Source organism: Camarhynchus parvulus, chromosome 1 (assembly GCF_901933205.1).
Source record: "Camarhynchus parvulus chromosome 1, STF_HiC, whole genome shotgun sequence".
NCBI classification, from domain to species: domain Eukaryota; kingdom Metazoa; phylum Chordata; class Aves; order Passeriformes; family Thraupidae; genus Camarhynchus; species Camarhynchus parvulus.
Genome location: NC_044571.1, coordinates 5208774 through 5221741, shown reverse-complemented (window position 1 = coordinate 5221741; position 12968 = coordinate 5208774). Strand labels below are relative to the sequence as shown.

Below are 12968 nucleotides of genomic sequence, written 5' to 3'. Positions count from 1 at the left end.
GGGAGTCAGAGCAGCAGCTGGATGGTTCTGTATGAGGCTCCTTTAGAGTTTGAGTAGTTTATTTTCTACGGTGGCTGCAAGGGGGAATAAAACTAGAATGATTATGAAGTAAGTGAAAGAGTCCTATAAACTCCTCCTGTGGGCTGGAGGTGAGTGCTCCTCATCCCTGACAGGCTTGATCCTTTGTTTTATAGCCACAGGTAAGCCAAGGAGATGGGAAACAGGCAAATAGGGGAGGTTTTGTGTCAGTGGGGTAGAGGATTTGCCCTCTCTGTTTGCTCTCTCACAGAAATTTTTACAGCATGACAGGAGAATAAAAGCAGAGTGTGGCTCTTAATCCCACAGACCAGGTGTCAGAACCCAGAACATCCCTCTGGCTGTCCAGGATGGCCAAGACCCCTGCCAGGGGCTCAGAGACCCTGGCACGGAGCCCAAGGTGCCCCTGTGGTTTTGATTATGACCCATGGAGCAAGTTACCAACCTTAGATGAAGATCTGCAAGCCATGACAAATTAAGTAGAATGATAGTGAATTTATCACAAGGTGAAAAAGTAGATTTTGGGGTTTTTAGAATGGGGGTTCAGGGGGCAAGATGGAGGAATCTGGGTGTGTCCAGCCTTTCTCCTTATTCTTCTTGGCCTCCATCTTCTGCTGGGATGTTGGCACTTCTAGATTGGTTTAGAGTACAAGCTCACTGTCTAACATAGGTGATGGGTATTGGGAAGTAATTGTAAACATTGTACACGTAGTTTTTAGTATAAAAGCAAACACTGCCCCAGGGCCAGGGAGAGTGCCTCTGTCTGTGCTGCTGGATGGACCTCAGCTGGACAGGAGAAAGAATTTATAGATAAGATACAATAAACAACCTTGAGACCGAGAAATTAAGAGCTCTGACTCCTTCTTCAAGCACCAGGCTGGGAAAAGAGACTTTCTAACACATCTTGGGGTCACTCTGACCAGCTGGAGACCCTGACAACCAGGCATGCAGGTAAACTTGCTCTTCAGATGTTTTTACAGAGAAGTTTGCAGCAAAAACCTGCTGTTAAAATGGGAAAATTGAACAGGGCATGGCAGTGCTTCTCCTGATGGGCTCAAACTCCCACATGGGGCAGATGCTGTTATTGCTGCTCAGAGGCAGCTCTGAGATGAACAATTCCATGTACAGACACTCCTGTGGCATTACATGGCTCCTGTATTAACAGACACTAAACTTCCCCTGTAAATTGGCTGCTGTGAGGGCACTCCCATTTTTAAAAAGCTGTTTCCCTCCCAAGACATGCAGCCTCAGTTTGATCCAATTATCAAACCACACTAAAACACGGAGTAATGGGCTGTGGGATCTCACAGCTTAAAGAAAAAAAAAAAGAAGTAAAATCCCAGAGCTCATCATTAGTTTCCCAGGCTAAATGGTGTGGGATTGTTATAACCCATTTCATGCTCAGCTTTGATCACAAGTCTGGGAGAGCAGTGCAAGGCTGGGGTGCACCTGGCACTGTCGTGATGCTGAAAGCTGCAACAGGTCATAGAAAATTCTCTGTAAGACACCTACTGTAAGCAGAAACAACACTGAGACACAATACCCACCCTTAGGCTTTGGAACAGGGGGAGAAAAGATTAAATCACGCTCAGACATCTGTCTCCCTGCCTCAAAAAAACCTCATTCTCATGCTGAGTCTGGTTTTAAAATGCCACCTTGAAAATGAGTGACATTTTAATGGGCTGATTGCCTGAGATTCTCAAATCCTTTAATTAGCATATGAATCACAATGTTAAATATTGTGGGAAAAGCATAAGAAACTAGAGTTATGAGAGAATGCCTTGCATTTCCCTTGGTTAAACATATCTTGGGAGGACTGTCTCATAGAAATCTAATATTACAAAGACAAATGAGATTTAAAAAAAATACTGTGGTATTCCCATTTATACCATCAGCTGGTTGTGATTACATGGGTTTTTTTTTTAATTTTACAGCTGCCTGTGAAAGCAGCCTGGGTGTTGCCTGTTCTTTCAATAACCCTCACAGCCCATGACACCATCACCACAGTCACTGCTGCAGCCCTGAGGATGGGTTGCATTCCCTTTTTCCACATTTCTGATGCAGCTCCAAAACATTCAGCAGGATTTCATCAACATCCTTTGTTCATCTCTCTCCAGTAAACAGGTTTTTTTTGTTTTTTGGTTGCTCCTAAAAATGTTGCAGGCCAAAACAAGCAATCAATTCCCAAAAATCCTTCAGTCAGAGAAAGCCAAGGAAGAAGCTCCTTCAGTGCCAGGGCTGGTGGGAGCTAAGCAGATGGATAAATAATTGCTGGATTAAGGTTTGTGGTTAGAGAAAACCCTTCCAGCCGAAACAAAACTTCCTGTAAGGATCTAACTCTTAGGAAGTTTTAGTGGGAGGAGGGGACAGTGAAGTTTGCACAGCAGCTTTTCTCATCTGGTGTGAGCAGTGCTGGCAAGGCCTGAGCAATTGCTGATGGCTCCTGCACAGCTCATCTGCCCTGGGAGCTGGTTTGGGACAGAAATCTGCCTGAATGGAGATGGCAAATTCCATCTACTCGTGCAAAAGTGGTGAAGAGTTCCACAGAGGAACAATCTGGGAATGTACTTTGGATTGTAAGACTGAGGAAAGAAAAAGGGCACAAACAACATGTTATAGATGGATAATGAGATGATTGGCTCTCACAATCAAGGGATAACGATTGTGTGAATATTAATAAAAGCTTTAGTGATGTATGGTTATGTTATTGTGGTTTAGATGTCCTCTGTTCTCCCCACAGTTCCCTTTCCCCCTGTATTGTTGCCATCACACAGCCTGGGCTGTCCAGCACAGGTACAAAGGAGCTGCACAGGTGTCCCTTGCATGGGGCAGCTGGGAATGGAAAAGCTTGGGGGTGCTTAGGGGGTGAGGCATGGCAACCCCTGAGCTCCAATGCAGTGACAAGAAAGCAGTTTGCACTGATAAATGGCACAGAAGAGCTGACTGACAGACTTTGGGAGGGGCCAGGGCTGGCTGATGCAGCCCCCAGGGGTATAACAGACTGAGCATCCAGCCTGAAGATGCACTGGCCATGTGGTATCCATGAGGGGCAGTTCCCAGCACTGCAGCTTTTTCCTTATGCAATCCTTTGTTGTATTTATGTTAAGCTTTAATAAACCTTTTTAGATTTTCAAAGTGAGCAGTTGTTTCTCACACCATGTAATTCAGGTTCGACCTTCAAGCATCGGTTTGAGGTTAATCAAACCTAGGGTGTGGTTCATCCATTCATGAAGATTCTGTGTGAGTTGGAGCTGACCCTGGGCTTGGATCTTTCCATTTCCCTTGGGATCTGTTCAAATCCAGGGATCAGAGCTCTTCCCAGTTTGCAGCAGAAAGCCCAAAAGCACACACAAAAAGCTGTTTAAAGGAGGAGGCAGCAGCAGACAGAACCAGCTGTGAGTCTGTCCTGGGTCTCTGGAAACCTCCAGGTAGGAACAGAGTAGAGGGATGGAAGTTTTGGGGTAATTTGAATCTCCCTGAGAGATTGGAGAGTAACTGAAATAACACAATTGTGTGCTAATGGAAGAGACCAAACACGGGAAATTGCACTGAGGGAGAAATGAGAGATAAACTCAGGATTAATGTGCAGAAACAAGAGGAGAACAATCTGAATTTCCAGAGCAGGAGGCAGGATTGGCAGTTCAGGGCTGGTACCAGAGACCTGCCAGAGAGGCTGAGCTGCCTGAAGTGTTTCCAGGGCCATGGGGTGAAGGATTTTCCCCTTTCTGCTCATCCCTCTGACAAACCAGCTGCAGCTGTGGGATTTACAGAGCTGGGGGAACAAGGGGAAGCTCAGCAATGTCCTTGCCTGTGACTGCCAGTGTGGGAGATGCCAGCACTGTGTGCATGGAATCCCTGCTCCCACGCCATGGTAGGGCCTGAAACCCTCAGCAAAAACAACCCTTCCCAGCTGGGAGAAACCAGGTGAGCATCATGGCTGTGGCTTGATTCCTGTGGGGGATTTATTCCAGCCTTCCCTTTGGTGTGGTGGTGCACAGGAATCAATCCCAGCACTGTCTGTTCTCACTGCTGCAATACCTGGGCACAGCTTGGCTCCCAACTGTCAGGACCCAGGACACCCCTCTGGCTGTCCTGCATTGCCAAGACCCCTGCCAGGGGCTCAGAGACCCTGACACAGAGCACAAGGTGCCTGTGGGTTTGATTATGACCCATGGAGCAAGTTACCAGCCTTAGATGAAGATCTGCAAGCCACAACAGTTTAGGTAGAATAATAGTGAATTTATCACAAGGTGAAAAAGTAGATTTTGGGGTTTTTGGTATGGGGGTTCAGGGGGCAAGATGGAGGGAACTGGGTGTGTCCAGCCTTTCTCCTTCTTCTTCTTAGCCTCCATCTTCTGCTGGGATGTTGGCACATTTAGATTGGTTTAGAGTAGAAGCTCACTGTCTAACATAGGTGATAGGGATTGGAAAGTAATTGTAAACATTGTACACGTAGTTTTTAGTATAAAGACATAACACTGCCCTGGGGGCAGGCAGAGTGCCTCTGACTGTCTTGCTGAGTGGACCTCAGCTGTACAGGAGGAAATATTTTATAGATAAGGAACAATAAACAACCTTGAGACCGAGAACTGAAGAGCCCTGACTCCTCCTTCGACCGCCTGGCTGGGAATATTAACTAACTAACTAACTAACTAACTAACTAACTAACTAACTCTTCTCGGGGTCACTGTGAGCAGCTAGAGATCCCGACACCCAACCATCAATGGAACTGCAGCTTTCCATGGTATACCATAGGAATAATCCCAAGGCTTCTCCTCCAAGGAAAGCCATCCCTCCCCTCTCCTGTACAGCCCCTTCCCTTGTATTCATTATTGGGCTTTAGGAACATGGACTGTTCTCGTGTGAACACATACACAAAATGAAGCAATAACACCCATTTCTGTAGAAGAATATATTATTTAGCAGATCGGTTTAAAAGTTAAAAAAAAAAAAATCTGTACATCTTTGAAGGTGTCTCTTGTTGGTTTTTTTTTTTTTTGCATCAACAAGGATAAAAATGTGTTTGCACTGTGGTTTTTTCAGCTTTGTGCTCCCTTCTTTGCTCGTGCTGAAGGATCCCATGGTGTCCAGCTGTACCAGGTCACAAAGCCACCCTGCAAACTCATGAAGGTTTCTTCTGATTTCTTCTAATGTAGAAAAAAAAAAAGAAAAGAAAATTGCATCCACTACGTTGGGCTTCTGAATGTACTGTGAACTATAAAATTCAGAGAATAATGAGGAGAAATGTGTCATTAGGGGTTACCAGGCAAACAAAAATGCATGCCTGGACCCTTGTCAGTGTATAAGCATCGGGTGAGCTATGCTGTAATTAGCATCCTGCTGTACACATACAGAGAGTGTCTTGACTAAAACAACCCCTGGTGCCAGGGGATCATGTCCCAGGAAAGGCTCCTTAGCTAAACTCTGATTTGTCTGTACACACTGTGGGCAGCTGGGTCACCAGGAAGGCAGATCTGCTGAAGGATGGAGCTGTGCTGCAGCCTGAGCAGCGTCCACAGGGAGAATCCTGCCAGGAGGCTGTGGTGAGGATTCAGAGCCTGGGGAATCCTGCCAGGAGGCTGTGGTGGGAATTCAGAGCCTGGGGAATCCTGCCAGGAGGCTGTGGTGAGGATTCAGAGTCTGGAGAATCCTGCCAGGAGGCTGTGGTGGGAATTCAGGAGTCTGTGCTGCCCGCGGTGTCCGACGGCAGCAGCAGCTCTGTGAGGAGGCTGCAGGCTGTGGATCCATCTCTCACTGCATGGTCCCACTTGGATTTTGATGTAGCCACCACCTCTGCTTGGCCAATGGAGCATTTCTCAAAGCAGGGTAGCCTCAAGGCTCGCGGTTTATTTGTTCAAAGGCCGTTTCCTCTCACTTTTCGGTACTGCCGGTGGTCAAACCTTCACTTTTCTGTTTCTGCAGCTGGAACGAAGAGCAGAGCAGGATTAATCCCCCTGACTCACACTCACAGTGCTGCTGTGCTCCCCACAAGGCATCTGCAACATTTCCTGGGAAATAATAGGCAGCAGCTTGGAATATCACAGGCATTGTTTCATCCAAACAGTTCTGGATGAACGTCCTGGGCAAACAGAGCTCAGTCTTTCTCATTGGCTATTGTACCAGGCTCTCAGATTATTAATTAGGTCCTCTTGTTTTAGAATATTTCTGAATTCAAGCAGCTCCTATTTTTTAAGGCCTCTTGTGCCAATACACTGCAATTAAAGCTCCATCAGTTTGTATAAAAATGCTGTTTTGGCAGCTTCTGTAAACCAGGAGTAAAATCTCAGCTCAACTTGAAAGGTGAATAAAACTCAGAAAGTCTGGTAGTCGTATTTGAGTCCTTTTGCCCTTGTTTGACAAATGCTCCTGTCTAAAAGGAAAAAATGCCCAAAAGGCTTTGTTCTCCTTTAAAATTTAGTGCCCTCAGAGCCTGTGCTCTTTGATCAACCAGCCTCAGTACTTGAAGTGCTGAGGGGCTTTTTCTCCAAAGCACTTGGGAGGAGATGGGAGCTACAGCAAAGCCTCAGTTCCACTCATGGATGATCAAGTGGAGGGACCTTCATTACCCACATATCAAACAGTATCAGCACAACTGCTGCTCCAGGGCACTTCCCACCTTATTTTAATGATGGAGTGGCTGATAGTAGCCTGCCTACATGGTGAATTTTTTCATGTCAGAAGCTCCCTACTCTGTGATGCCATTAGGGCACATTTTGTAGTGGATCTTGGCAGGGAAAAGAGGCACTGGAAGAGATGTGCAGAACCACAGGGAGCTGGACCAGCACTCTGAGTGCTGCCCTGGGCACTGCTCTCCACCCTGCCAGGCTCCCGAGGCAATGCAGACCTGCTGAGAGGCAGCAGATGTGGTTACCTGGAATTCCCACCTCCCCTGAGCCTTACAAAATGAGAGATGCTCTGTACATTAAAGTCCCCAGTGGGCAATTAAAGGGCTTCACTCGTGTTTAATCCTCCTGGGTGCTTTGCACGACACAGTGATTCCTCATAAAATGCCAAGAGCATCCTTGATGACGCACAGGTGACTGGAAGTTCCTTCCCAGAAAACAAACTCATGCACTGGTGCTGCAAAACTTGAACTGCCCAGCCCCAGAGCATTTTGCTGCAGCTTAACCCAGGCAAATTCCTTCTCAAGGGAGGGCAGATCCCTCCAGGGAGAGCTGTGCACCCTTCAGGGGTTATCCCTGGAGTCTGTGCCTTGCAAGCAGCTCCTGTCCCGTGCCCATACTTGTGTGGTTCCTGGTGGACTCTGCAAGGACTTGTTTTTACTGCTTGTGGCACACACCTCTCTCCAGGCAGGTGTAATGCATGTGTTTATCAGGATAATGATTATGCCATGAGCATTCCCACTTTTTCAGAATTAGGCTGCTGCTTAATTATAATGTTTGGCTTATTCAATTATAATGTTTGCAGTATCAAGGAGATAATTGGAGTTTACCTCTTTCATAGCATCATCTATCTGTTTTAACCCCTCATAGTGGTCCCTGGATTCCCACAGAGGCTGGAGCATCACCTCCTCCACTTCTGGGAACAGCTAGGTGGGAACAAGAGAAAGACTTGTATCAGCATTTCCTTTTGCATTCCTCAACTTGCTGCTGCATCGTTTAACCGTACATGCTGAAAATGGGGCGTGGAAGGTACATCCCCATTTCCCTGGGTAACCAAACCCCTGGTGGGGCAAACACTGCAGCTCTGCTCTCCCCCTGCCTGGTTTCTGGCCCTGGGTGACTTTACCTTGGTCACTGTCTCGAACATGGGGATGAGGACGAACTTGAGGAAGCCGATCTGTGCCGTGGGTTTGGTCACTTTGTCGCGGTCCATGAACGGCGCCACCGGGAGCCCCTCGGATTTTTCTCGGTCGCTCTGGAACAAACCCAGAGAAACAACCCAGAGATGACAAAGCCAGGGATAACAAATATTAATCCTGTCTAGCAGGCTGCGAGGAGAGCGATGCAGCAAGCAGATGAGCAGCCCTCAGATGCAGATCACAGAGGTGTCTGGAGGTAGCACAGAACAAGGATGTGCTGCCCTCAGGGCAATGTCTCTTCTTTGTGGAGAGAAGCATCTGAATAAAGAGAATTCTGTTCAGTTATTTCTGCTCAGCACCAGCATCAAAGTGTTCACCTCCAGGCTTGCAGGGCGGCTGGCTCCCTTTGCAAGCCCACTGGACTTGTGAGGTAAAATATTTCAGAGCATTCAGAAAGCTGGTAATGGCTCTTGCTGCTCTGAGAGAGATGGAATAGTTCTGTGATTTCCTCGTTGTTCTCCAGAGAGTGATTATTTTCAGGTATTCAAACAGAAATTGTATCTCATTCTTTACTAATGATTAAAAGAGAAAATCAGTTGCATCCACTTGCTTACTGAGCAGGTTCTTTTGCTGGCATTTTTCTCTGACTTTCTGTGATAGAAGCTTTCCATAGAATCACAGAATGGTTTGGGTTGGAAAGGACCTCAAAGATCATCCAGTTCCAACCCCCTGCCATGGGCAGGGAAACTTCCACTAAACCAGGTAGTTCAGAGCTAGAACCAGACTGGGCTGTCAAACAGTGAAGCACCCGTGGGATTTGGAAATAGCAGAAAATTGTGAAATTGTGCAATTGCATCTCTCCCTCTCTCTTACCTGCATAAAATACTCCTCCAGCAAGCAATCTACCCAGGGCTCTGCCACCTCCATCGGGCGGACTTCGTTGGAGATGTCACAGCATTTTATCAGCACCATCTTCAGCTGAAAGAGGATGACACTTCAATTCAATGCTGCACTCCTAAAGCCAGCCCTTTCCCCCTTTTCCACAACCCCTGTCCTTGCAATGCTTTCAACCAGAAAGGACAATTTCAGGATTTAACCAGAGATCTTAAATGGTCTGGATCCTTTATCCCTCTCTCAGCTGCTCTGTATAAATCATTTATCCCCTCTCTGGGATGTGTCACAGTGGGATGTGCATTTATCTGCTGCAGGAAGAGATTCAGTCACAAGTGACCATTAAGGTTTTTGTGGAACACTCAGAGGCAGCTGGGAAAAGATTTCCCTGGAAATCAAACACAGCTGCACTGGGGAATAGAGGAGACCAGTGGTTTTACTCTTATGGAATTTTTTTGCCCCACAGTAAAGAATGGTAAGAATTTGTGGCCTAATAGAGTAAATTTTTTTAATTTTCCTGATGGGATTCCAGGATTTCTAAAGCTGGAAAAATCTATTTAATAAAGAGCACTTCCAAATTGTAATTATTTTTTGGTCTAGGATGGATTAGTTTTTGATAATATATATTGAATCTCAGTTTTTCAACAGACAAAAGTTAATCTACAAGCTTTCACTCCATGCACAGAAAAATAACAATCCACAAAACCTCCTTACACAGGTCATATGTTCTTCATTTGTGTAATCAAAGTTTTCCATTTTTTCCTTGAAAGAGTCCAGTATTTCTGCATGTCTCGCCATGTCTGTAGCCAGGATTAACGTAATTATCCCCTAGCAAAGAAAACATGTTCACATATTAACTTGACATTCCTCACAAGGTCTGCTAAAGCCAAAGCAGGGTCTGTCTTGCACACAAAATGCCTCAAATGCACTGAATTGCTCATGCTGGAAGGGGAAGTTTCTGACTTGGAGCTGCCAAGGAAATGGGAAGAGGGTTATAAAGAGTTCGTGGTACATGAGGATCATGGTTTTCTGTGATATTCCAGAGACACTGAGGTTTTTCCTTTCTCATTGACTAATTGTAGAAAAGCAAACCATACAACAGGATGTTGAAAGCCACACTCTGGCTGCCAAGATCCACTTTCCTCTCCTTGGAAGGCACTGTGGGTTTTGCTGCTGACTCTTAGAGCCCTGAGACAAAAATCCTGATGTGGATGCCAGCTGTGCCCATCCTCTTTGGATTAAGGGATTTGAAACACTTGGATGAGGACAGGGAGCTCTGTATCCTCCTTCTGTGCAGAGTTTATGAAGGGAAAACGTGGTTAATTTAAAGTTGTGGGTTTTCATACAGAACAGTCCATTTTGGGCCCATGCCAGTTTCCCACACATTGGCAAAATCAGGAACTCCAACCAGCCCTTATACTGCTTCTTCACTCGGTATGTGAGGAAGGTGTAATGTGGAAATTAAGACTGAATTTTGGCCCTTAGAGCCCTGATGGGAATTGTAACATTGTTCAGTGCCTCAGACATAACTGTGATGATTCCCAGTGTACCAGGGCCTCTTCCAAGAGTGCAAATGCTCTGCTGCTGCAAATCTTTTCCCCTTTTGAAGCCCCTCTTAAAATTAATACAGTGTTCCCGTAAAGCACAAACTTCTGCCCTGAGAGCTTAATCCTTCTCCAGTCAGAGCTAATTGGCTCCTCCAACAATCTAAACATCTACCCCCAAAATGTCATAGGCTTTAATCATCAGGACGCACTCATTATTCCTCAGCAACGCATTCCAGGGAGTGCTGCTGTGGAAGTTTTCCAAGAATCCCTCTCAGATCTGTCACTGTGATGTTTTCTGAAAAATCCCTTCACCAGGATTTCTTCTCTTGACAAGATAAGAAGCCTCAGCTTCTCCGTGTTTTGTTCCTCTGGAATGTGATTTGGAGAATTGTTTACCCAGCATGTGAATTGTTTTTAATTAATGGCCAATCACAGCCAGCTGTGTCGGACTCTCTGTCACGAGTTTTTATTATTAATTCTTTTCTAGCCTTCTGATGTCTCCTTTCTCTTTCTTTGGTATAGTTTTAGTATATCATTTTCATATAATATAATATAATATAATATAATATAATATAATATAATATAATATAATATAATATAATATAATATAATATAATATAATATAATATAATATAATATAATATAACTATATAAATAAATATAAATAAATAATTATATAAAATAAATATATAAATACAATATAAAATTATATAAAATTACTATAATTATATTATATATTATATGATGCATAATATTAATAAATTATTATATAATATAAATATAATATAAATATATAAATATAATATAAAATAATATAAAAATAGTATAAGTATATAATAAATAGTATAATTATATAAGAAATTATATAATACATAATATAAATAAATAGTATTCTATAAATAAATATAAATAAATAATATATAGATAATATAAATAAATAATAAATATATAATATTATAAAAAGTATTTATTTACTATAATAATACAACATTAATATGATATAATGTAATGTAATGTAATGTAATATAATATAATATAATATAATATAATATATCAACATTCTAAGAACTTGGAGAGATTCTCATCGCTCACCTCATCCTGAGGACTCTCACAACACCTCAACAAGATCCTCCCGAGTCTGAGGGGCTTTTTCAGCCCTGCCCTCCAGGGAGGACGAATCCCTCCCATCATGGAGCAGGGAACTCTGTGCGTGTTTATCACCTCAGGAACGGCGTGTCCAGCACTCCTACCTGTCTTATCTGCTTGAACTGGTCCTGGTCCACGTTGGAGAAGATGTTGAACTCGGGCTGGGAGATGATCTGGAAGGCCACGGCGCAGTGGTGGTTCTCCAGCGGGGAGATGTCGTTGTAGCGCACGGCCAGCTCCGTCCGCGCGTTGATCTGGTACCTGAGGGCAGGGACACCCTGAGCAAAAAGCTCCCCAGACACCCCCCAGCTGCTCCAAACCACCTGCTTGCATTCTTTCCTATGCTTATTCAATGAGCTGCAGCTTTGGGTTTTTTTGGGTTGATGGTATTAAGTCAGATTTTCACAGAAAATAGATATTTAATATCATCTCAGGCGTTGATTCCCCTCAGTGGGTGTATAACAATAAAGATTATAATATATAAAAGATATTATAAAATATCAAAATATAATATATAATATATAAAATACTAAAACACCAATACAAAAAAAAACACCAAAAACCCAAAAGCTTTTTATTCCTTCTTTAAATTTCACCACAATTCTAATTTAAAATGTCTCGTCTAAATTTCTAGTTTAATATTTTGCCAAGTTTCTGGTTTCAAATGACGTAGAACAAAACCAGAAGGAACTGGTTTTGGTTTTTTTGGTTTTGAACAATAAAAAACTGTTTTGATGTTTTCCCACCTCTAAAAAAACCATCTAAATAGTTTTTTTTTGTTTGTTTGGTTGGTTTTTTTATGTAGAACAAAACCAGAATGGAACTGTTTCATTCAACCCCTACTAATGGCAGATGCAGAGATTCTCACTGAACCCAATCAGAACTGGGTTCTGCCCTTATTTAATGAGTGGTTACAAATAAATCAGATTCTCTCTCTTTCACATGCACACAGAAGTGTCTGTGGGTCAACAGCAATAATTTCCTCACATGAAAATAAACAGAGTAAAGTACACTTCATGATTTATAATTATGAAATAAAGTGTAAGCTAAATCCCCCTTTGAATTTTAGTGTAATTATTCCATTATAATAATTTATAGCTCTGTTACCAGCTGTGAAGTATTTCACTTTGTTTTCTCAGGAGTTAGGAGGGAGAGTGTTTGAATAGAAATCTGAAAAAAACCCCATTTTCCTTACAGAGCCAAGGACAGCTGGCAAACCCCAACCCAGACCTGAGTTCTGCTTTGGCCCACGAGAGTGACCAGCAGGGCCTTAGGAAAAAGGTCAAGCTGTGAGAAGGAAAACCTGATCTAGCAAAAATGGCCAACTTTCCAATTGTTACCTTCCCAAGAGATTTTAAGGGAAGAGAAAGCAAGAGAACAGACTCACGTGTTGTTGTAGCCCGGATGGTCCAAGTCATGGCACACTGCTGCAGTCATGAGAATCAAAATGTCAATTTGGGAAAATTTCTCCTGTAAAATACAAAACATGAATGTAGTATTGTGATTTCTACTTCCCCTATCCCTGTAAATCAAAAGAAATAAGGAAACCAGACATATTTACTTTTTAGAGAAATGCAAATCTGACC

The 12968-nt window shown here is 43.5% G+C and overlaps 1 protein-coding gene across 2 annotated transcripts in view; it reads right to left on the bottom strand.

Annotated features, from left to right (window-relative positions):
• Positions 1 to 4933: 4933 nt before the first annotated feature.
• Positions 4934 to 12968, bottom strand: part of PDE9A (phosphodiesterase 9A) — a 57734-nt gene continuing 49699 nt past the window's right edge. Inside the window, exons 12-18 of one of the 2 annotated variants that reach the window (XM_030953483.1) lie at positions 12770 to 12852; positions 11487 to 11643; positions 9404 to 9517; positions 8672 to 8776; positions 7786 to 7914; positions 7490 to 7585; positions 4934 to 5958 (exon numbers count right to left, since the gene is read on the bottom strand). In XM_030953483.1, the coding sequence (XP_030809343.1) occupies positions 5908 to 5958; positions 7490 to 7585; positions 7786 to 7914; positions 8672 to 8776; positions 9404 to 9517; positions 11487 to 11643; positions 12770 to 12852 (735 nt within the window). In that variant the 3' untranslated portion in view covers positions 4934 to 5907. The remainder of the gene's footprint in view (positions 5959 to 7489; positions 7586 to 7785; positions 7915 to 8671; positions 8777 to 9403; positions 9518 to 11486; positions 11644 to 12769; positions 12853 to 12968) is intronic. The other variant, XM_030953492.1, reaches the window with a different exon arrangement.